This window comes from Gorilla gorilla, chromosome 1 (assembly GCF_029281585.2).
Source record: "Gorilla gorilla gorilla isolate KB3781 chromosome 1, NHGRI_mGorGor1-v2.1_pri, whole genome shotgun sequence".
Taxonomy (NCBI): Eukaryota; Metazoa; Chordata; class Mammalia; order Primates; family Hominidae; genus Gorilla; species Gorilla gorilla.
In genome coordinates this window covers 54,313,421-54,334,583 of record NC_073224.2, presented here as the reverse complement: position 1 = coordinate 54,334,583, position 21,163 = coordinate 54,313,421, and the positions used below count along the sequence as shown (strand labels likewise).

Here is a 21,163-nt window from a genome sequence, read left to right as displayed (position 1 = left end):
TGTTGCCCAGGCTGGAGTGCAGTGGTACGACCTCAGCTCACTGCAGGCTCCACCTCTCAAGTTCACGCCATTCTCCTGCCTCAGCCTCCTGAGTAGGTGGGACTACAGGCGCATGCCGCCACGCCTGGCTAATTTTTTGTATTTTTTTTTTTTTTTAGTAGAGATGGGGTTTCACTGTATTAGCCAGGATTGTCTCGATCTCCTGACCTCGTGATCTGCCTGCCTCAGCCTCCCAAAGTGCTGGGATTACAGGCATGAGCCACCACACCCAGCTGATTTTATTTTAATTAAATTAATTTTTTTTTTTTTAATGGTAGAGATGGGGGGGTCTCACTGGTTTCCCAGCTGGTCTCAAGCTCCTGGGCTCAAGTGATTCCCCAGCCTTGCCACTTGTAATCCCAAACTCTGTGTTTAAAGGATTTGGTGTTTTTCATTATGTGTCCTCTGTGATAGATGAAGGTATTATCATACTGTATGGTAGACTAGTTAGGGAAGCAGTTATTATTGGAATTAAAGGCAAAAAGTGAATATTGAATAATACTGAGTAATCCCAAATTGTTGGGATTACAGGTGTGAGCCACTGTGCCCAGCCCATGTATGTACTGATTTTCTAGTAGTGCAGAGATATGGCCTTTTAATTAGTAGATATTCTTATCTGTGTCACATCTCTCCTGAACCCAGGTTTCATTCTCAGACTATGGGTCAGGGTTCTTAATTATGCTGATGCTTCCTAAAAGAATTAACTTTCTTGTCAGTCCTCCCCTTACTTAAAGGAAGATGATTCCTGTGATTTAATCTTTATTAAACGTGTGCCCTGAACCTCCTTCTGAAGTTTTGAAGAGCCCTTTATGGAATTTATCATAGCAATTAAGACCATTTTAGAACAGATACAAGTAGGGATTTCACTTGATTATTTGCCAGGTGGCAGTAAGGATTAGAAATGGTGTGATTTCTGCAGTACTGTTGTACAAACTCTATATTTAAAGGATTTGGTGTTTCTTGTTATGTGTCCTGTGTGATAGATGAAGGTGTTATCATAATGTATGGTAGATTAGTTTGAAAAGCAGCTATTATTGGAGTCAAAGGCAAAAAGTGACTATTGAATAGTTCCCTAATAAAGTCACGTAATTGCTGATTCTGTTTTCTATCAGTCATGGTGCTCCTTTTCTCTGCCAGGGCCAGACACCATTTGATGTGGCTGATGAGGGTCTCGTGGAGCATTTGGAGTTGCTCCAGAAGAAGCAGAATGTGGTGAGTTTCTGATTGGTGCTTTCAAAAGTTTTCTAATAGTTTGCAGTTCACACCAAGTATCTCAATCACTTGTTTCAGCTGTGTCTGCTGAGAGTTGAAATGGACATATCTGCATTCCAGAGATGTTAATTGTTCACTTCAGGAACTATAAACAGTCTGTTAGAAGAATATATCCCAGAAACCATTATTGTTCAGGTTTTTTGCTCATTATAAGATAGCCTTCAAGGAGCTGAAAGTTAAAAACAGCCACAAAAAACTAACCCTTGAGTTCTAGAACCCTTGAGTTCTAGAAAATGAATGTGATATGTTCAAATCAGATGTTTTTCCAAATAGAAAGTACCAGAGTGGAGGATACCTTGTAGCTTTTCTTTTTCTTATGGACTAAAAGACTATCTTTATTTAAGCACATTTATTACAGAGAAGAATATATTTCTTAAAAAATAAGTAAATACACATAATACTAAAACTGTCATTTCATATAGGAGAGTATTTGGTCAGTGATTCCTACTTACTCCAGTTTTATGAAACATCTAGAATTCAGTCCTCCTTTCTCTGCTCCTCATTTTGAATCTTTTATTGTTTGGTCATGCATGTCTTTGGCTTAATTAGTGCTATACAGGAGAACTACATAAGTACTGTATTTTTGTTCAGACTGCAGAATGGAAAACCCACCCCATATACAGATGAAGAGTGAATAAGCCATATTTTTTACTCATAAAGCAGATGAATAATTTGAGTGCGGAGAATAAAGATCAGTGACATTAGGGTGGGACATTAGGGGCAAAAAAAATCAGTGACTTTTTTGTTTTTGTTTTTGTTTCTTTTGCACGTGCTGTCACTCAGGTAATGTAAACTAAAGTTTAGGACAAGTGTGGAAAACAGCAGTTCTGAATCAAAGAACTATATAGCTCAATGATGGGACAGATCAACCATACCTAATCTCTGTTGTGTTCAGCATTATGTCTGGTATGGTAAAGTGAAGATTCTGGTTATTTTAAGGCTCAGTGGAAAAGTCACATACATAAAGCTCATACAAACACAACTTAAAGTTCATTTTGTTCTCTTTGTTGAGCAGTCAGGATCACTGAAACTAGGATTTTCAGATGCAGTGTCAATGCTGTTATTTAGCAGCAACAGCCTTCCTGATTATAAGTTGTATACTTTGCACAGTTAGGTTCTTTTAATTTTAAAAACTTTTTCTGAAATAAGTTTAGACTCACATGGAAGTTGCAAAAATAGAGAGTTCCTGTGTATTCTGTACCTAGCATGGTAAGGTTTTTGAACATCAATAGTATTATTCATGAAGTAATATTTCTACACCAGTGGGAATAGTGCTTATCTTTGCCCTCTGCATAACTTTGAGTTCCAGGGATATGAATACATTTTGTCTAGAGCATGCATCTAAATAGCAGACCATTTTCCCTAAGGGCTTATTTCCCATTCGGTACCTGTGTTTTCTTTAGAAATATTGCCAATTTATTTCAGTATATGAATCATAAAGAATTCTTTCAGGTTCCTTTTGGCTTTTTATCCTTCAGAATCTAGACTTTTTTTTTTTGAAGATTGGGTTTGGATATTTGATAGGAGCAGTTTTATTGAAGTTCTTAACACCATGGCTTTTCTCTTCTACCTTGGATGAGTTCTGTCATCTAAGGAGACCCAACTGATATGTTTCTCTTTTTCTCGGGTTCCCCACTACCTCTTTGGTGTTGGTCCTATTTTCTTCAGAATGACAGTACCATTTTGGTTCTCAATACTGCTGATTTTTCACCAATAGTCAACTTCTTCCCTTTTCTCTCTGTTTTCTCCATTTCCAGCTTCGAAGTGAAAAGGAGACACGGAATAAACTCATTGAGTCAGATCTGAACAGCAAGATTCAGAGTGGGTTCTTTAAGAAGTAAGACATTTAGGCTTGAGTAATGGGATGAGCTTTGCTCTGTGTCAGTGACATACTTAACTTCAGAATTTATAAAGTGAAGAAACTCTGTGTTTGTATTTAGCCGAATGATCTATAAACTTATGGGAAACTTGTGGAAAACTTTGTGGGACGAGAGAGTGGCATTGATATGTGAGGGAGACACTAAGGATGGTTGACTGTGTTTTAAACTTCAGAATTAATTGAGACTGTGTGCAGCATTTTAAAATCCTGGCTTAGGCGCTCTTAGTCTCAACTTTTGCCTCTACTTACTGTAAGTTTCATGAACTCAGAGACAATGTCTATTTTGTTTATGACTATACCAGTGCCTAGCATGATTCCTGGCATGTAATAAGTACTCAGTAAACATTTGTTAAATGATTTTTTTGAATATTTATCCACTGTCATCAAAATTCATTCTTCTTTTTTCTGTGTGTTAAACAGGCCAGATTTCCTTGAGCCATACTCTGTCATCAAATACTAAATCTTAGTCTGCAAAAATGAAGGGTTTGGAAGAACACACAGATGTAAAGAAGAATTTGAATATGTTTCTATTATTGCTTCCACATATAGGTTTATAGACTTGTTCCCTTTATTATACCTGATTATCATTTCTGAATTATACTCAAGTTGTCATCTTTAATTTAGCAAAGAGAAGATGCTCTATGAGGAGGAGACACCTAAGTCCCAAGAAATGGAGGAAGAAAACAAAGAATCTAGTAGCTCCAGCTCAGAGGAGGAAGAAGGTGAAGATGAAGCTTCTGAGTCAGAAACTGAGAAGGAGGCAGGTAATGCAAAGATGTTCATAGTGAAGATCCTCTGTCTCCATAGTGTAAGAAGATTACTCCTTGTCAGAGAGCTAGCCAGGCCCCACAGGACTCCAAAAAGAGCTTGAAGTTTAGTTTTCAAGGATAAGATATCAAATTGCCAGTGATCACCTGATATAAAAGCTGTGAGCTATGTTAGACTATATCTACCAATTCCTGTGTAGCCATATGATAAGGTGCACAAAGAATTCTTAGGTGAATGCTGGGTACAGTGCCTTAGCACTTTGGGAGGCCAAGTGCGGTGGCTTGCTTGAAGTTCAAGACAGCTTGGGCAACATAGCAAGACCTTGTCTCTACAAAAAAATTTAAAAAGAAAAGGTAATAATTCTTATGTGAGGAATCCAACTCTCCTTACTCCAGGTTGGTAAATGGCGTAGAGACTAAATTCCAAAATGTCAGTATGCTGAGAGGCAGAGAAGATGAGATCTTGCAGAAGCTCTTAGGGTCAAACCAACTGGTGAATACTTGCATTTAATTCTCAGGTTTGTCTGATTTCCTATACAGAATCCTAAAATCTTTTTTTTCCCTCTCATGTGAGTTGGGGAGTAAGGAAGGAACAAAATCATATTTACCTTTATGGCTATTATTGATAATATATACCTCATATAGGGCTTCTTTTTTTTTTTTTGAGACAGAGTCTTGCTCTGTTGCCCAGGCTGGAGTGCAGTGGTGTGATCTCAGCTTACTGCAACCTCCGCCTCCCAGACTCAAGTGATTCTCATGCCTCAGCCTCTCAGTAGCTGGGACTACAGGTGTGCACCATCATGCCCAGCTAATTTTAGTATTTTTAGTAGAGACAGGGTTTCACTGTGTTGGCCAGCTGGTCTCAAACTCCCGACCTCAAGTGATCTGCCTGCCTTGGCCTCCCTAAGTGCTAGGATTACAGGCATGAGCCACTGCACCTGGCCCTAGAGCTTCTTAAGTTTATTGTTTGACAAGACAGGAACCCCAACAGTGAGAGTGAGATGTTGAACATGGTCAGACCAACAAGCTATAAAATAATCCACAGGTTTTGATTTATAGTCAGGCAAACACTGAGAAAAGAATAGTGTACCTAAGCCCCATTTTCACTGCCATATTATCCCTCCAAACTGGAGTCCATGATGAGATGAAATGTTTCTGCTAGAGGGGAAAGGGTCACACATTAAGTTTACAATGGAGTCTGTGTTTTCCTCTGAACTCTGCCATGGCTGGCCTACCTATAATGAAGATATTTAACTTACTCTGTTGTCTGGGCACCAGCTCCTGATGAGGTCTGGCTTTGCTGATATGATTTCTCTCCATGATGGGAGAATACTACCCTTCTTCATGTCTCAGTATCTGAGGCTCATTGAATGTCAGTCACCAAAAGGAAGTTAGAGAACCATCAGTTCTATAGAGAAGAAAGGCACCAGCTAAGTTTACAGTATAGGAGATGACCTTTTATTCATTGAGACTTGAACTTCTATTATTAATCATGCACAGTATGCTCTGGAAATGGTATTGTAGTACCTATCAGAATTTATAAATGTTCATCTTTTTGATATTTGATTATTTATTGAGTACTTACATGTTCTAGGCTTCAAATATTTGCAACAAGTATCTGAACTTGCTCTATTCTAGATCACTTTTGTTAGTTGCCAAGGTATGAGAAAAATTGGAGGGAGCTGCCTGAACTATGGTCATTGCTTTGTGATTTGTACCCTTGCATCAGATCTCTTGTTCTCTGTAGCCCGTCTTCACATTGCTATTGGCATAAACACCCACAGTACCCTTTTGATTATGCTACACCTCTGTTTAAACCTATGACCACCTCCCTCACTCTATCTTTGCCTACAGAGTAAATAAACCCCAAGCCCCATAGTCTGGCCTTCAGGACTTTTCATAATCTAGCTCCAGCTGACCTTTCCAATGCTGTACATAGATAAGGACATATTTTGGCCAAGCTGGACTGCTTAATTTCCTCAAACCTGCCCTGAGCTTTCCTGCTTCTGAACATTTGTACCATTTAAGCCGAAATTCATTTCAGGCCATCGATGCTCATTGAGTGATTTCTGTAGAAAACTATAGGATCTAGCAGGTTGAAAAAGTCTTTCTTTAGGTTTTTCTAGTATAGGAAGCTGAAAGGAAATGGGCCACTTCACTGTTCTTCTACCCCACGATTGTTCTCTGTTTATGTCCCTCTAGCACTGCCTACTTAACTCTGCTGTAGCACTCATCATTTTGGCTGGGAACTCTGGGTTTATTATTGAACTCCCAGGTCTCAGCTCAGTGCCTGGTACATAACAGGCATTCACATTCATTAAACGTTTTTTGTTGAATATATCCAGTTAGGGAATAGAAAGGTGTATACATGAATAAAATACATGTCACATGAGAGATATAAGTGTAGTCAATAGGATTCACTAGTAAGACACACTGTATCTAGTTCAGGGAATTACTATAAAACTTTACATTTGTATAGTGCTTTTTACTTTGCACCACACTTAAACATTTTTCTTTAATCCTCACAACCATACTCTGAGGTATGTATTATTATCACTACTTTTTAGAATGGGAAATTGACACTGTAGGAGGTTAGGTGAATTAGGTTTCATAGCTGGCAAGTGGTGTGCCTAAGATCTGGACTTTGATCTGGGACTCCTCAGAGTAGTAGTAGGGACCCAGTGGAAATTATCTGCATAAGAAGTGAAAGGTAAAACTGTAGAAAAGGATGAGATCCCCAAAGGACAGATTATAGATGGATTTTATATATGATATAATAATGTGGAGATAGTTTTCAGTTTTTATCTGAAAGTTGGAGTTGGAGCCTACCAAGATGGGAATAACATTGAGTTTATTTTTTTCTGCCAACAGTTGCAAGAGTTTACAAGTTGTTAGTTTATATCCAAGCATTACAGGGCCTTAATAATCTGTTTTGATAATGGGCAAATCTTTTCTATTAGCAGAAAAGGACATAGACACAAAGATAAGATTTTTATACTAGTACTTGTTAATTCTCTTGTCTTAAATAACAGATAAAAAGCCAGAAGCCTTTGTCAATCATTCCAACTCTGAAAGCAAGAGTAGTATCACAGAGCAGATACCAGCACCAGCTCAAAATACCTTCTCTGCCTCTTCTGCTAGGAGGGTGAGTACTTTTTACTTAATTTGGGAATTAGATTTCACCCTACTGCAGTAGCACACATCTAGAAAGGCCTTAAAGGTACATTCTTGCAAAATAATAAAAATACATTTTTCCTGTCATAATCTGCTCCCATAACAAAAAACACAGGCTGGGTGGCTTAAACAACAGACATTTATTTCTCACAGTTCTGGAGGCTGGGAAGTCTCAGATCAAGGTACCAGCCAGTTCAGTTCCTGGTGAGGGCCCTCTTTCTTGACATGAATATAACCACCTTCTCGCCATGTCCTAACATGGCAGAGAGAAGGAGCTCTGGTGTCTCTTTCTCTTCTTATAAGGTAACCAGCCCTATCAGATTAGGGCCCCACCCTATTAACCTCATTTAACCTTCATCACTCCTCACAGACCCTTATCTCCAAATATAGTCACATTGGGAATTAGTGCTTCAATATATGAATTTTGGGAGGACACAAACATTCAACCCATAACATTGCCCCCAAAAATCTATAAGATTATTACCAAACAAATTTGGCTACCGTGTGTTAAGATAACATAAGATAGAGTAGTCTGAGACCAAAGAGATTTTGTCATTTGCCTATTTTCTTTGTATCTGAAGTTAAGATGCCTACATGTAAAGTGTGGACTGGGCTAGAAGATATCTAGCATCCAGCATTCATTGTTTTGGTGATTATTCTCCTTTTTCTCTTTCTCCTTTAAGACTTTCATGAGTAAAGTCTTTATATCTTATGATGAGTAAAGGGCAGAGGTAGAAATAACTTGTTGAAATACCAGAGGCCCCTCCTTCTGTAACTTTGTGCAGGCCTCTGAGAATCTGTAGGCTTCTAGTCAGTGAGAGTGAGTTGAATGATGACCCTGCTCTACAAAGTATAAAAGTCATTTTGAGGTTAAGAATTGATTTGAGTTCTTTGGAATGAAGCTGTTGAAAAAGCTCTGTGGTTATATAGGTATGAACTTAATGATCTTCTTAGCACTTCATGAATTGGAAAGATGGGCTTGTGGTATTCTTGTGGAAATGAGAGAACAAAGGCCTGGCTACTTATTTATCCCTAAAAGCATCACTGTGAATAATTAAAGAGGCTTTGAATAAATGTAATTCTCACTCATATTCAGTCATTTTGGTGTACCTCATATACTGCCACTGCCTCTAAGGATGCCTAGACTTCCTACTTTTTTCAATAGAAAAATACTAAATTAGACAGGGTGCAGTGGCTCACACCTATAATCTCAGCACTTTGGGAGGCCAAGGTGGGCAAATCACTTGAGCCCAGGAGTTTGAGACTAGTAGCTTGGGCAACATGGGAAAACCCTATCTTTACAAACAATAAAAACATTAGCCAGGCATGGTGGCACACACCTGTAGTCCCAGCGACTTGGGACTGGGAGGCCGAGGTGGGAGGATCACTTGAGCCCAGGAGGTCAAGGCTGTAGTGAGCTGTGATTGCACCATTGCACTCCAGCCTGGGCAACAGAGTGAGACCGTGTCTCAAAAACAACAACAACAACAACAACACACACACACATTCTACTTTGCTAAAATGATGCTGAGGAAGGCATTTTCCCCCTTAGAATCAGAGTAGCTTGTAAAAAGCTGACATTATTGAACCCCTAAAGCTGGAAGGGGTAAATAAATGTGTACATTCAGATGACTGATGAAAAGAGAAAATCTATATGTGAGTTGGAGATGAGTGATTTAATATTTTTATTTATTTTCACTGTATCTGGCAGTAAAGGTAGCCTGATATTGGAAGAAAGGCTTAAGTCTTCTTGAAAAGGTCCTGGACCTCAGGAAGGGTCTGTTGGCTTGTGTTCCAAAGACTAGCTGTACCCCAAACTGGTCCTTGGCCTAATGCTGGTCTATGATGTTTCCCTAGTTTATGGCAAAATGAGATAATTAAGGACAATGTAAGCTTTCCATAAAGCTTTCTTTTCTGATATTAAAATTTCATTTTTAACAAAATTGTGGTAATGATGAGTTGTTCAAAAAGAAAACATCTTTCAGAATGTTGTTTTCTTTTGTCAAAATTATATTTAAAAGATAAAAAGATAGCAACCCTTTGACCTCTAGTTTGTTTTTTTTTGCTGGTCAGTGAAATCTAAAGCTCTCTAAACTGCTACTCTAGATCAAATAAATTTTCTTGAAATTAGCAGTTAGAATTTGAGTGGAGTGGCGTCTAGAATTTTTATCAGTGTTAAATCACTGTATCATAGTACCTTAAAATGTATTTATAAATTAGCTCATTCCTGGCAGGGCATGGGTTCATGCCTGTAATCACAGCACTTTGGGAGGCTGAGGTGCGAGGATTGCTCGAGTTTAGGACTTTGAGACCAGCCTGGGCAACATAGGGAGACCTTGTCTCTACTAAAATTTAGAGAAAATTAACCGGGCATGGTGGTACATGCTGATAGTCCCAGCTACTCGGTGGGCTGAGGGGGAGGATTGCTTGGGCGCAGGAGGTCAAGGATGCAGTGAACTCTGATTAGGCCACTGCACTCCAGCCTGGGTGACAAGAGTGAGACCCTACTTCAAAAAAATAAAAATAAAAGATAAATTCGCTGGTCTCATTTTTTCCAGTCTCCACATATTATAAGGAGGGATTAAGCTCATTATCGTCATTTTACAGGTGAGCATGTTGAGACCTAGAGAAGTAAAGTATCTTATATTCAGTTCCACGGTGAGTTAGAAGAAGGTATATTACTAGAATACAATCTCCTGGTGTTCCAGGTCATTATTAATTGCACAGAGATAGCAAATTTCTCTGAACAACTCTGTCAGGTAGGAGCACTGTGTGAAGAATCCAAGGCTATTTTTGGTTTAGGAAGAAAGAGCCTGGAGAGGTTATTAGCTTTTGCCGGGTGAGGGAGGGAAGATTGGCAGAAAGACTGCCATGTATTTGTTCTTCTTAGTTACCTTATGTTGCCTCGCTGAACTTAGTTAAGTGTGGAAAAGGCAAATAGGCTGAGAAAGAATCATCAGAGCCTTTATTTTTCATTTCTTTTATTTGCTTCTCTCATAGTTCTCTTCTGGCCTTTTTAACAAGCCAGAAGAGCCCAAAGATGAATCTCCTTCTTCATGGAGATTGGGACTGAGAAAAACTGGCAGCCACAACATGCTGAGTGAGGTGGCCAATTCCAGGGAACCTATAAGGGACCGAGGCTCTTCCATCTACCGCTCCTCTTCAAGCCCTCGGATTTCTGCTCTACTAGACAACAAAGATAAGGTGCAGTTTGGGAGGGTATAGGGGAATTCCAAGGCAGTTTTTTTTTTTTCCATGAAAATTCAATCTTAGGAACAAATGAAAATATTTTCTAGTCCTTAAGTTGATTTTGGAAATGCAAAGTCTTTAAAGGGAGAGAGGCACACTGATAGTTTATTCAAGTAGCTATTTGCTTGCTATTGTTTGCTTGACCAAAAAAGAAAAAAAAAAGCTTTAAAAATAGCTTTTCCTTTTGGTTTGTTCAATCTTCCTTGCCCCCTTACCTAAAGCAAAAAATGGATCAGAAACATAAAAATTTCAGTATGGCGGAGGGGGGTCCTGGAGCCAGAGGGCCAATTCCCGTCCCCCCAGCAGCATGGCTTCGTGTGCTGAACCCTCTAAGCCCTCTGCCCCCGCCTCCTGCCAGGGTCCCACCACTTGAGGACTTCGAGGTGCTGGATGGGGTGGAGGATGCAGAGGGCGAGGAGGAAGAGGAGGAGGAAGATGACCTGAGAGAGCTGACCCCGCTGGAGGGTGGGCATGGGACAGCCCCTGGTGGAAGAGGCTGAACAGCCTAGGACCTTGGCCCTAGAGTTCCTCGCTGCCATGGAGCCTGAGCCCGCCCCGTCCCTGGCCCCAGAAGCAGCTGTTGAGGAAGAAGACGCTTGTCCCAGGGCCGCCGGATTCGAGCCACCCAGTCAAGTGCCAGGTGGTTACCGTGCATTTTGCAGACGTCGTGAGAGAACGGCATGTGGGAGCTGGTGTTCACCTTGAACAACTGTGACGTCATCCAGGCCCTGGATCTTAGTGTCTAACTCACCGACGTGGGGGAGATGGCCGTGGTCACTGCTGACTCCATCTACTGCTATAGCCCCCAGGGCAGGAGCCCATATATCCACCGCACGCGGCCCTGTGCTTGGAGGTGACCCCGAAGACGGCCGTGGACTGGCCTGACCTGGAGATGCTTACAGGGCAGGAGCGCATGGCCCTGGCCAACCAGAAGCGGGAGTGCGGCAGTGCTCACTATCAGTGGGCGGACTTCATCCTGGCCGCCAACTCCTATGACCTTGCCATCAAGACCATCACCTCCAGCGCCAAAGTGGACATGACATTCGAGGAGGAGGAGCAGCTCCTGTAGTTGAAGGTGAAGTGTCTGAACAACCTGGCGGCCTCGCAGCTGAAGCTCGACCACTACTGCGCAGCCCTGAGCTCCTGCAGCCTCGTTGGAGCACCATCCAGACAACATCAAGGCTGTCCTCCACAAAGGCAAGATACTGGCCCAGCAGGGCGAGTACAGTGAGGCCATCTCCATCCTGAGGGCAGCCCTGAAGCTGGAACCTTCCAACAAGACGATCCACGCAGAGCTCTCGAAGCTGGTGAAGAAGCACGCAGCACAGCGGAGCACGGAGACTGCCCTGTACTGGAAAATGTTGGGCAACCCCAGCCGGCTGCCCGCCAAGTGCCCCGGCAAGGGTGCCTGGTCCAGCCCATGGAAGTGGCTGTTTGGGGCGACTGCTGTTGCCTTGGGGGTTGTGGTGCTCTCTGTGGTCACTCCTGCCAGGAACTGACCACCCAGGTGGCCGCCACCCCCTCTGTACACCATGGACCCTGCCCTGTGCTCCCTAACTCCCCCAGGCTCCCTGTCCACTGCCCTTCCTGGTCCGGCCCCCTCCTCCAAGTTGGAGGCAGCAAGGACTGGGGGTTGTGCAGCCCAGCCAGCAGGAGGGACTGAGGCCCTCTAGGAGGAATGCGCAGAGTGAGGGGGACCTCATTCCTTCAGACCCACTTTCCCCCCAACTCCCCTTCTCCTGCTGGGCTAAGTCTCCAATGGGGCAAGCCTCAGTTTCTCCTCAACAGGTTTGGGGACGGCCCCTCCTGCCCTGCTTGCCCCACACTGTCTAGGCTCACTTCCCGCCACAGTGTAATAAAGCCTCCTACCCTGCAAAAAAAAAAAAAAAAAAAAAAAAAATTCAGTATGGCCTAAGAGGTTCTCTGGGCTTTGAGTCCAAATTAAGCTCAGGCAAATTAGTACTTAGAAAAAAAAATTTTTAACTTGTCATTCTTTCATTAATATGGAAAATATGGTTAGGCTAACTTCACACATAGTTTGTGTATTCATTCAAGATTAGTAAATTTTTATTTTCTTCACTTTTTAGTTCCAGATTTTATAGGACTCTCTTTGTGCTTTTCTCTGGGGTCACATCTTCCCTGTAATCACAGTCCTCTTGCTTTATATCTCTGGAGACTACTGAAAAAGATAAGGCATATTGGTTGAATTAACTCTGCAGCATACTATTGTACATATTCCTAAGGAAGCTGTATTTCAAGGAAAAGATGTACTGGGGACTATTGGGGACTACATAAATCTTATTTCATCAAGAATATTAGAGTGGAGCTTTCTGTTTGTGGCTCTTCAAAGGCTTTCCTCCTCTCTTGACAGAGGTGCTGCTTTGCATAATTTGTGCTGCTGTTTTCTTTATTTACTCATCCTGACTTTCCCATGAGAATTATTTCCCTTCATACTGTTTTTTAATGGAAGAAAGTTAGGAATAAGCTTTTGAAAGCTAACCTTTTGTAAATACCACTCAAAATAGAATTAGTGTTGGATCCAGAAATAAGATTATATAGGTATATTAAGTTCTGCTTTTTTACTCAAAATGTTTTATGCTGTGCCAGTATTGTACCTTTCTTGTGCTTTACTTGTTTTTATTTTACAGGAGAGAGAAAACAAAAGCTATATTAGTTCACTAGCACCCAGGAAGCTCAACAGCACAAGTGATATTGAAGAAAAGGAGAACAGGTAATCCTAAAACCAGCCAAAAGATGGTCCTCATCCTCTTAGGTCTACTGGACATAGTCATCTCCTGGGCATTACTCTTCTGCATTTTTCCCTCAGGTGTCCTTACCACATTATGGATTGTTTGTTCCTTCTGCTTAGAACACCTCTCAACTCTTATATCCTTGTTTTGCTAGTTCTTTATTTTTCAAATTCTAACTCCAGGTTAGACATTACTTTCTTTAGGAAGTCTTCCCTGATTTTTCCACACGTGCATTAGTTTTATTCTACCAGCAGGCTCTGTAAAGGTAGGGTCTGTGTCTGTCTGGTTTCTCAAGGACCCCTAGTTCCTAGCATAGTGCCTAACATGTAGTAAACACTAAAATAATGTTATTTAATTAAATTGACCAACTTTTAATTTGTCAGAAGGTAAAATTAAAGTCTTCCTAATTAGTTAAAATAAATATAGGGATTTTGAAGTATTGCTGCATCTCAGGGCAAAATGGGATCTCAAACCTTAGCCAGCGGTATTGGCATCACCCGGGTACATTTTATTTTTATTAAAAAAAAATTTTTTTTAATAGAAGCAGGGTTTTGCTATGTTTCCCAGGATGGTCTCAAACTCCAGACCTTGAGTGGTCCTCCTGACTTGCCCTCCCAAAGTGCTGGGATTGTAGGTGTGAGCCACTGCTCCTGGCCTGGGTGCATGTTAGGACTCCAGAATCTCAGGCCCTACTCCAGATCTACTGAATTAGAATCTGCATTCTAACGAAATTCCCTAGGTGATTCAAATATTAATACACATTAAAGTTTGAGAAGGATTGTTCTAGAGAACCTTGTGAAGCACGGAAACCTATAGGTTTTGCAACAAAGACCCTGAGTTATCAATTGTGGATCAAAAATCCTAGTACAGCACTTTCCTGGATACCTTTTCATTTATAATGCTAAAGAGGCTTCCAGCAAGTCTTCTTTCCCTTTCCCCTTCTGTAGTAACCTTTTTTCTCGGTAACAGACTTCTTCATCTTCCCCCATCATTTCCTTCTCTGCTTAACTTAAAAGCCACGTGCTACTAAGACTGATTGCAACACACTTTTTTCTTTATTTTTTTTTTGAGACAAAGTCTCACTCTGTCGCCCAGGCTGGAGTGCAGTGGCACGATCTTGGCTCATTGTAGCCTCTGCCTCCTGGGTTCAAGCGATTCTCGTGCCTCAGCCTCCCGAGTACAGGCATGTGCCACCATGCCTCGCTAATTTTTTTGTATTTTTAGTAGAGATGGGGTTTCGCCATGTTGGCCAGGCTGGTTTTGAACTCCTGACCTCCCAAAGTGCTGGAATTATAGATGTGAGTCACTATGCCCAGCTGCAAAGCACTTTTTAAGTGAGGATCAAAAGTGACTTCTTATTACAAAAGGGTTAGAGACCTTTGACATGAGGAATTTGGTACCTGTTGAAATTAATTGGTTCAAAGTTGATAAAAAAAAAGCAGGCAGTAATACTTCTCTTCTGTACAGAAAACTGGTATATAAAACAGAATCACCTGAAGAATGTGTCTATTAGCCATGTTATAGTTTGCCTGTCTGGCTCTTCTCTCTCTGCATTGTATCATGGACAAAAACTGGTGGTAGGAATCATTGTTTTTTTTCCTTTCATGCTTCTACAGAGAATCAGCTGTTAATCTAGTGAGGAGTGGCTCCTATACCCGGCAGCTATGGAGGGATGAAGCAAAAGGAAATGAAATCCCACAGACAATTGCTCCCTCCACCTATGTATCAACTTACTTGAAAAGGTACCAGGCTCAAAGGGGGTGGGAGATGTTTCTTTCACTCTAGCCATGGGAAATGGGTAATGATTGCATGCCTTTTTATGTCCAATTAACACCGCAGAAATGAATCAAAATGAATTACTTTCAGGTTTCTTAGAATTAACATCTTGAATAATTTAAAATTTATTATCTTAGTAATTGAATTAAAGTAAGCTAATTTCAGATTCTCACTACAGACCTGGCTTTATACTTTATCCTCTCCATCCTATTAAAATTTTCAATCAGAAGTGGCTTTCAGTAATCTCTGGGCAAGACTGAATTTAAGTTATCCTTGTCCAGTAGCTGGTTCTCCTTATCTGAAACAGAGTAGTTCTCATCCCATGTGCTATTTTTGGGGGGAGGAAGGGAGGGACACTATAAAGTGGTGGGGGGTGGGAAATGGGGACAGTTTTCTATTGCATTAAAGAAGTTTCATACTGAAGCCTGTTAATTTAGGGACTTGAGTTGTTTTTTTTCTTATGACTTTAATGGCCCTCAGATCCATCAAGATGTGAAACTCGCAAGTTTGGTGCAGAGAAGGTACATGGGTTTCCTTCTTTTCTCATCTGTATTCCCTTTTCTGCAATTATTTTCTTTGCCACATACTAGCCAGCAAACCAAGCACCTTTGCCAAAGCCATTAAGCTACAAAAATACTTAATATTTTAATTTGAACTCTGCTGCTAATGTGGAAGAATCTGTTTTTTATTGCTTACTTTGAATTCTTTCTTCACTTCCACTGTCTTCTCACACCATAGCCTTCATCATTAGGTTTTTTAGATGATTGGTTGGCTACCTTAGAAACAGGCCCTGGCCTAGACTAGATGAACACATTAACTCTTTGGAATCAACACTTATTTCCACTTGACAGAAAGACTTGTCAACTAGTTATTGTTGAAACATGGGAAATAGCTAGAAAACAAACAGTCACTGTTGCCTTTTAATGTTCTTCAGTTCTGTAGATACATTCTATAAGAAAGGGCTCAACTTTGGAAGTATGAAAGTTTGATGATCTCACTGGTGCTTTATTACACAAAAGAGGTGTTTCTTGCTTTATGAGGCTATCACCTATTTGTCTTAATGGCTAAGGCCTTGGTCTTCCTGGATGCATTATTATTCATTATAGTTGAATCCAAGATCAAGAAAACTTTTCTAAGAAAATAATGTTCTAGATCAAGGGAAGGGAGAAAGCTGCCATTTAATTTCCAGGCATGGAGTTATTCTGTGGTGAGGTTGTTGATTTTTGTGATCCAAATAATCAGCAAATGGGTTGAGAGGCATTTGGTTTGATAGATGTAGTTTGGCAGAGTTACAGTGAACAGTGAAGGGACAGGCTGCTTCTATTTAAGATCAAAAGCATGCTTAATGATATGAGCACTTTTTGAGGAAAAGATGTACAACTTGCTTCATATCTTGGATTTCCAAAGCTTTTCTCCTGTAACCCTAAAGCATTTTTCGATTTTATAAAAACCCATCTTATGATCTTTTTAAAAGGAAAGAATCATATGCCATCACCATTTAAAAGAGCAAGTGTAAGGAGAAATTTGTCATTTCCCAGCTATGCCAAACCTTCATATACATTCCATTTTCATCTTTGAAAATGAGAATGAGGATTCATCTCTTGTGTATAGGCAGAAATTCCTTTCATATGGCCCATATTAAAATACCTCTTTTCCAAGGAAGGCTTTATAGCTTTTTTTGGTTATCTCCTCAAGTGTCTCATTTCTATTATAGTCAAGAAGTATTTTTGAAATTTGAACCCAAATAATTTTTTCCTGCAATTGAGGTGGTTCTTACCTGTCTTCAATTGAAACAAATACAAGTTGCCCTTTATTGCTCATACAGTATTACTTTCTAGACTTAAAACTTTAAATCCTTCCAGAGACAATTTTGCTTTAGGCTGAATAACTGCAGTTCTCAAAGTCATTTTTTTTCACAGAGCTTCTTTACTCTTTTCCACTTTAAAATTTTAAATCTCTGCTCCACAACCTCTCCAAATTCTCTGGTCTTACTTTTGCTTTTGCAGTGCTAATTCTGTATCAGGTAGACATTTGGGGTTGCATGATTATTTGCCTTGGGTTTGTTGGGAATTACTTTTTTCTAATAAAATTATCCTTTTTCCTATTATTCCCTTTCTTAGCCTCTCCTCTTATCATATATTCTACTTTCCTGCTTTCCCTCATTCAGTATCATCTCTCTTCCTCCACGTTCCTTCAGTCTTTTGGATGATTGACCAAAAAGACCATCCTTCAAAGAGTGATGATTCCTTCATTCTTTTGGATGATTGCCTGCTTGCTGCCAGTGACTCAGCTCTAGCTGGAGTTGATCACTTCACTTCCCAGTTGTCATACCCTTTCTTTGGTCTATATTCGTTTCAAGTGCACAATCTGGGTGGGAAGGTGGTGCTGGGAAATGGTGGGTGAGCAGCATGTCCTGAAGAAAGTGACTGTGTGCTGTTTTGCAGTGCTTCATTTGGTAGAAGTAGTGACCCCACAAGTCCCTACATTTCAGCCAATCGCAATTCATCTCCTGCTACCTCACCCATTACCATTGGTTCATCTACCTCTCGGGGCAGCCAGTGGCAACCTGCCTCTTCTTGCCCTGCACCAATCAGTGCAAACACTACTGCATCTGTACATCATGGCAGGTAAGGCTTCTTGAAGCCATTTGAGTTGCATTCATCAAAGTTAATGGCTCTGAAAACACATATGAAATTTGAACCAAAGAGACTTTATCACTATAAAAACAAGTTAGAATTCCTGAGAAAATGTCTGAATTTAATGAAGATGCTTTTGCTTTGACTTGTATTAACCAGTCAACAGTTGCATATTGAATAATCAAAGGGTATGTATAATTGTACTTGGTGTTTGGACATCAGCTTAATATGACTGATTTCATCCCTCAACAACCTAACCAGTTGTGATTACAATTTAAGGATCATACTATTGTGGTAAATTAAATATTGAAAATATTTTCATATTTTACTTCTATTAATTTTCCAGTAATTATAATAGGAATCTCTTGTATTTAGTCTTTTAAATGACATGCAAACCCAAATCAGAAAGAAAGCTAACTCATTTTCCAAAAGCCTATGATAACCTTCTGAAAACTCCCAGCCAATGAGAGTATTTTGCTGGAAACATTGTGAGAAGGGACAGATTTGTGTTTGTCTAAACTGTGTTGTGGGGGCAGTATCTTCTTGGTTTCTAGTTCATCTAAGGGATAGCATGGTAGAATGTTATTGTGAAAGTACATTAGGACTTTAGCTGTAGTTTTAACTGTGGCTTTTAATCTTTTATGTGTGGTGGCAAAGGGTCTCTTTTTTTTGGGTCTGTCTATAACTGATAAAGAAAATGAAAAAAATCTTAATGATAGTGTTGTTGCAGGAACACCAGTGATGGAGCTTGATTGACATTTGTCAGTTTACTAGATTTCTTTCCCTAAAATAAGCGGTGATCATTAATTCAGCCAGGAGGGAAGGGTTTATGATGGATTATTAATAATAATACTGTATAATTATGGGTAAATTTATTAGGTCCTTATAATAATCCAGTTGCATAGACATGTTAACTATTATCACCATAGCTGAAGAAACAAACAGAGAGAGGTTATTATTACTATATATATATATATATATATATATATATATTTTTTTTTTTTTTTTTTTGAGATGGAGTCTCGCTCTGTCACCCAGGCTGGAGTGCAGTGGTGCAATCTTGGCTGACTGCAACCTTCACCTCCCGGGCTCGAGCGATTCTCCTGCCTCAGCCTCCCTAGTAGCTGGGACTACAGGCGCATGCCACCATACCCGGCTAATTTTTTGTATTTTTAGTAGAGACGGGGTTTCACTGTGTTATCCAGGATGAGGATGATCTCTATCTCCTGACCTCATGATCCGCCCACTTCGGCCTCCCAAAGTGCTAGGATTACAGGCAAGAGCCACTGCACCCGGCCGTATTACTATATTTTACAAATATATAATATATATTATATAATAATACTATATTGCTATTACTATAACTATTAAGAGCTGCAACTGAGAGAAAATAATTACAGCTGCCATTTGTTGGATCCCATTATGTGACAGGCATTTGGTTGGCTATTATACTGGGATTTAGTTTGCTCATATGTAACGATAAATCTAAATAGTAGTGGCTTAAATAAGATAAAGGTTTTTTTTTTTTTCTTGCACTTAAGAAAGTCCAGAAATATGCAGAGCTGGCTTAGTAGCTCCACAGTCATTAAAGGATCCAGGTTCTTTCGCTCCACAGTTCTTGCATCATGGCTGCCATTTCCATGGGTTGCCTGATGGTGCAGAATAACTGCTGAAGCTATAGCTATCATGGCTGTACTCTAGGGAAGAAGGAAGAGGAAAGAAGGAAGCAGACAAAGAAAAAATGCTTCTGAACTGAGAATTTTCCCAGAAGTGCTAGTTGTCTGCATATGTCTCATTGGATACCTCTAGTGGCCAGGAGACTTTGAGAAGTGTGGACTTTTAACTAGGTATATTGCTGCCCTCAATGATATAGGGATTCAGTTCATAAAGAAGAAAGGGACAATGGATATGGGTTAGACAACTAGCTGTCTCATGCATACATATATCATCTATTCTCTTATAATGAGCCCCCTATTATATGAAGTATTATTTTATAGATGAGGAAACTCAGACCAAAAGGTTAATCATCTGCCCAAGGTCACACAGCTAGTGAGGGACTGAGATAGGATTTGAACTCAGATTTGTACATTTCAAAGCTCTTATCTATTTTGTCACTGTTTGTATCTGCTGAGTTTATATTTTATTCTGGGTACTATTTTAGGTGTCCTGCAGACATTATTTTATTTAATCATTAGAAGAACCCTGTATTTTAAGGTGCCACTATCTCTATTTTATCAATGAAGAAGAGATCAGAGAGTCTACATTTAAGCAAATGTTGTGTTTCCAAAGCCCATATTTATTCTACTCCATTGCATATCCTCTGATCTCTGCTCTAGGGCTGTTCTTATTCTAACAATCTACTTGTAAAATTACACTGCATTTCAAAATAATAGTAAAAGTCCTATTATGTAATTTAATAAAATCAAATCCTTGGCATTTCAAAAGCATAAGAAATTACAGTGAGACCAAAACATGGTATTAACCTAAAAAGAACTTCAGGTAAGGTTTGGTTAAGTGTAATTTTTTATAGCTGTGTGTCTGGCTAATTTTATTAGTACTTCCTATAGATTCGTATCTTGTAAGTCTGAGGAATTTTTTTGCCTTTTTTTGTTAAAAAAGACTATAAAATTTCACCTTTTTTCTTAGTCATTAATTGCTTCTGGAGAAGTAGCATGTGTTTTTTAAATATTACATGTATCTTTTAAAATATTCTGCCTTTATGTTTGTATCTAGGTACCATATTTATATTTTTATGTTTTTATTATTTTTTTTCAAGCTTGTAATTTGATTATTTGGAACTAAGCTTAGAGCTACCCGTGAACATTTCTGCTAATAATTGTGAGTAGGTGAAAAAAATAGATTTTTAATGTTTGTGCTTTTCATTGCTTTCTCCATCTCTGTATCAGTTTTGGACCTCTGTTACCCCAGCAACAGCTGTGACATCACAAATGATAGCTTTTTGGGTGGAGAGCCAATGGTTGCTCCCAACTCTTCATTAAGAAACAAAGATCTTGTTTTCATGTAAATGAGTTTAATTATACAGCTTGCTGTTGAAAAGTCTGTGGTTAAGGATACTTATAGAATCCGGTTTGGTTTTTGTTTCAGTTTCTCACTTTTGCAGTTATGAATATAGACAATTAGGCATTTGGTTAAATGGAAAGAGAGAGCAGTTGCTGAATTAGGTGAGGGAGAACTAAGCATACTGAGACTGTAGAGTATCAGTTGTCTCTGGATAATCCAAGAAGATGGTCATCAAATCTAGGCTGAGGACTACCACAAAGACTCCCACTGCCAAGAATTAAGGAACAGGTGGAGACTAATATTGTAAGTGACTTTAATGTCTTTTTCTTGTGTAGAGAGGCCCTGTCTCCGTGTGCATGTGCGGAGACCAGGTGCTACTGGGGAGTCATTTAAAACACTCTTGCATATGTCACTATCTTGCCTTGTGCCATAGCTAATGATTTTTGTTAAAACGAAATCTCAGGCACACACATACACATACAAGTCTGATAAAATGTGACTCCTCAGGCAAAGGATGTCAGACTAAACATGTAATTATACTATTCCAAGCTGTAAGAGCTCAAAATTAAGAAACCAACAAACAAAATCAGAGCGAGATTT

General features: G+C 39.8%; 1 protein-coding gene and 1 pseudogene across 13 annotated transcripts in view; both read left to right on the top strand.

The window, feature by feature from the left end:
• The window catches only part of PPP1R12B (protein phosphatase 1 regulatory subunit 12B), a 237,926-nt gene that overhangs the window by 79,136 nt on the left and 137,627 nt on the right, over positions 1-21,163 (top strand). For 8 of the 13 annotated variants that reach the window (XR_008673551.2, XM_019028839.4, XM_019028834.4 and 5 more), the window contains 8 exons: positions 1,177-1,251; positions 3,069-3,148; positions 3,815-3,954; positions 6,990-7,102; positions 10,132-10,335; positions 13,029-13,111; positions 14,747-14,872; positions 17,351-17,533. Coding sequence is in view for 10 of the 13 variants with exons in the window: in XM_019028839.4 (XP_018884384.3) it covers positions 1,177-1,251; positions 3,069-3,148; positions 3,815-3,954; positions 6,990-7,102; positions 10,132-10,335; positions 13,029-13,111; positions 14,747-14,872; positions 17,351-17,533 (1,004 nt within the window). In the remaining 3 variants the exon portion in view is untranslated. Of the gene's footprint in view, positions 1-1,176; positions 1,252-3,068; positions 3,149-3,814; positions 3,955-6,989; positions 7,103-10,131; positions 10,336-13,028; positions 13,112-14,746; positions 14,873-15,386; positions 15,428-17,350; positions 17,534-20,318; positions 20,867-21,163 lie in introns of those variants that run through there. The other 5 variants (XM_019028846.4, XM_019028845.4, XR_010135054.1 and 2 more) reach the window with 4 other exon arrangements.
• On the top strand, positions 10,363-13,022 carry LOC101134049 (peptidyl-prolyl cis-trans isomerase FKBP8-like; annotated as a pseudogene).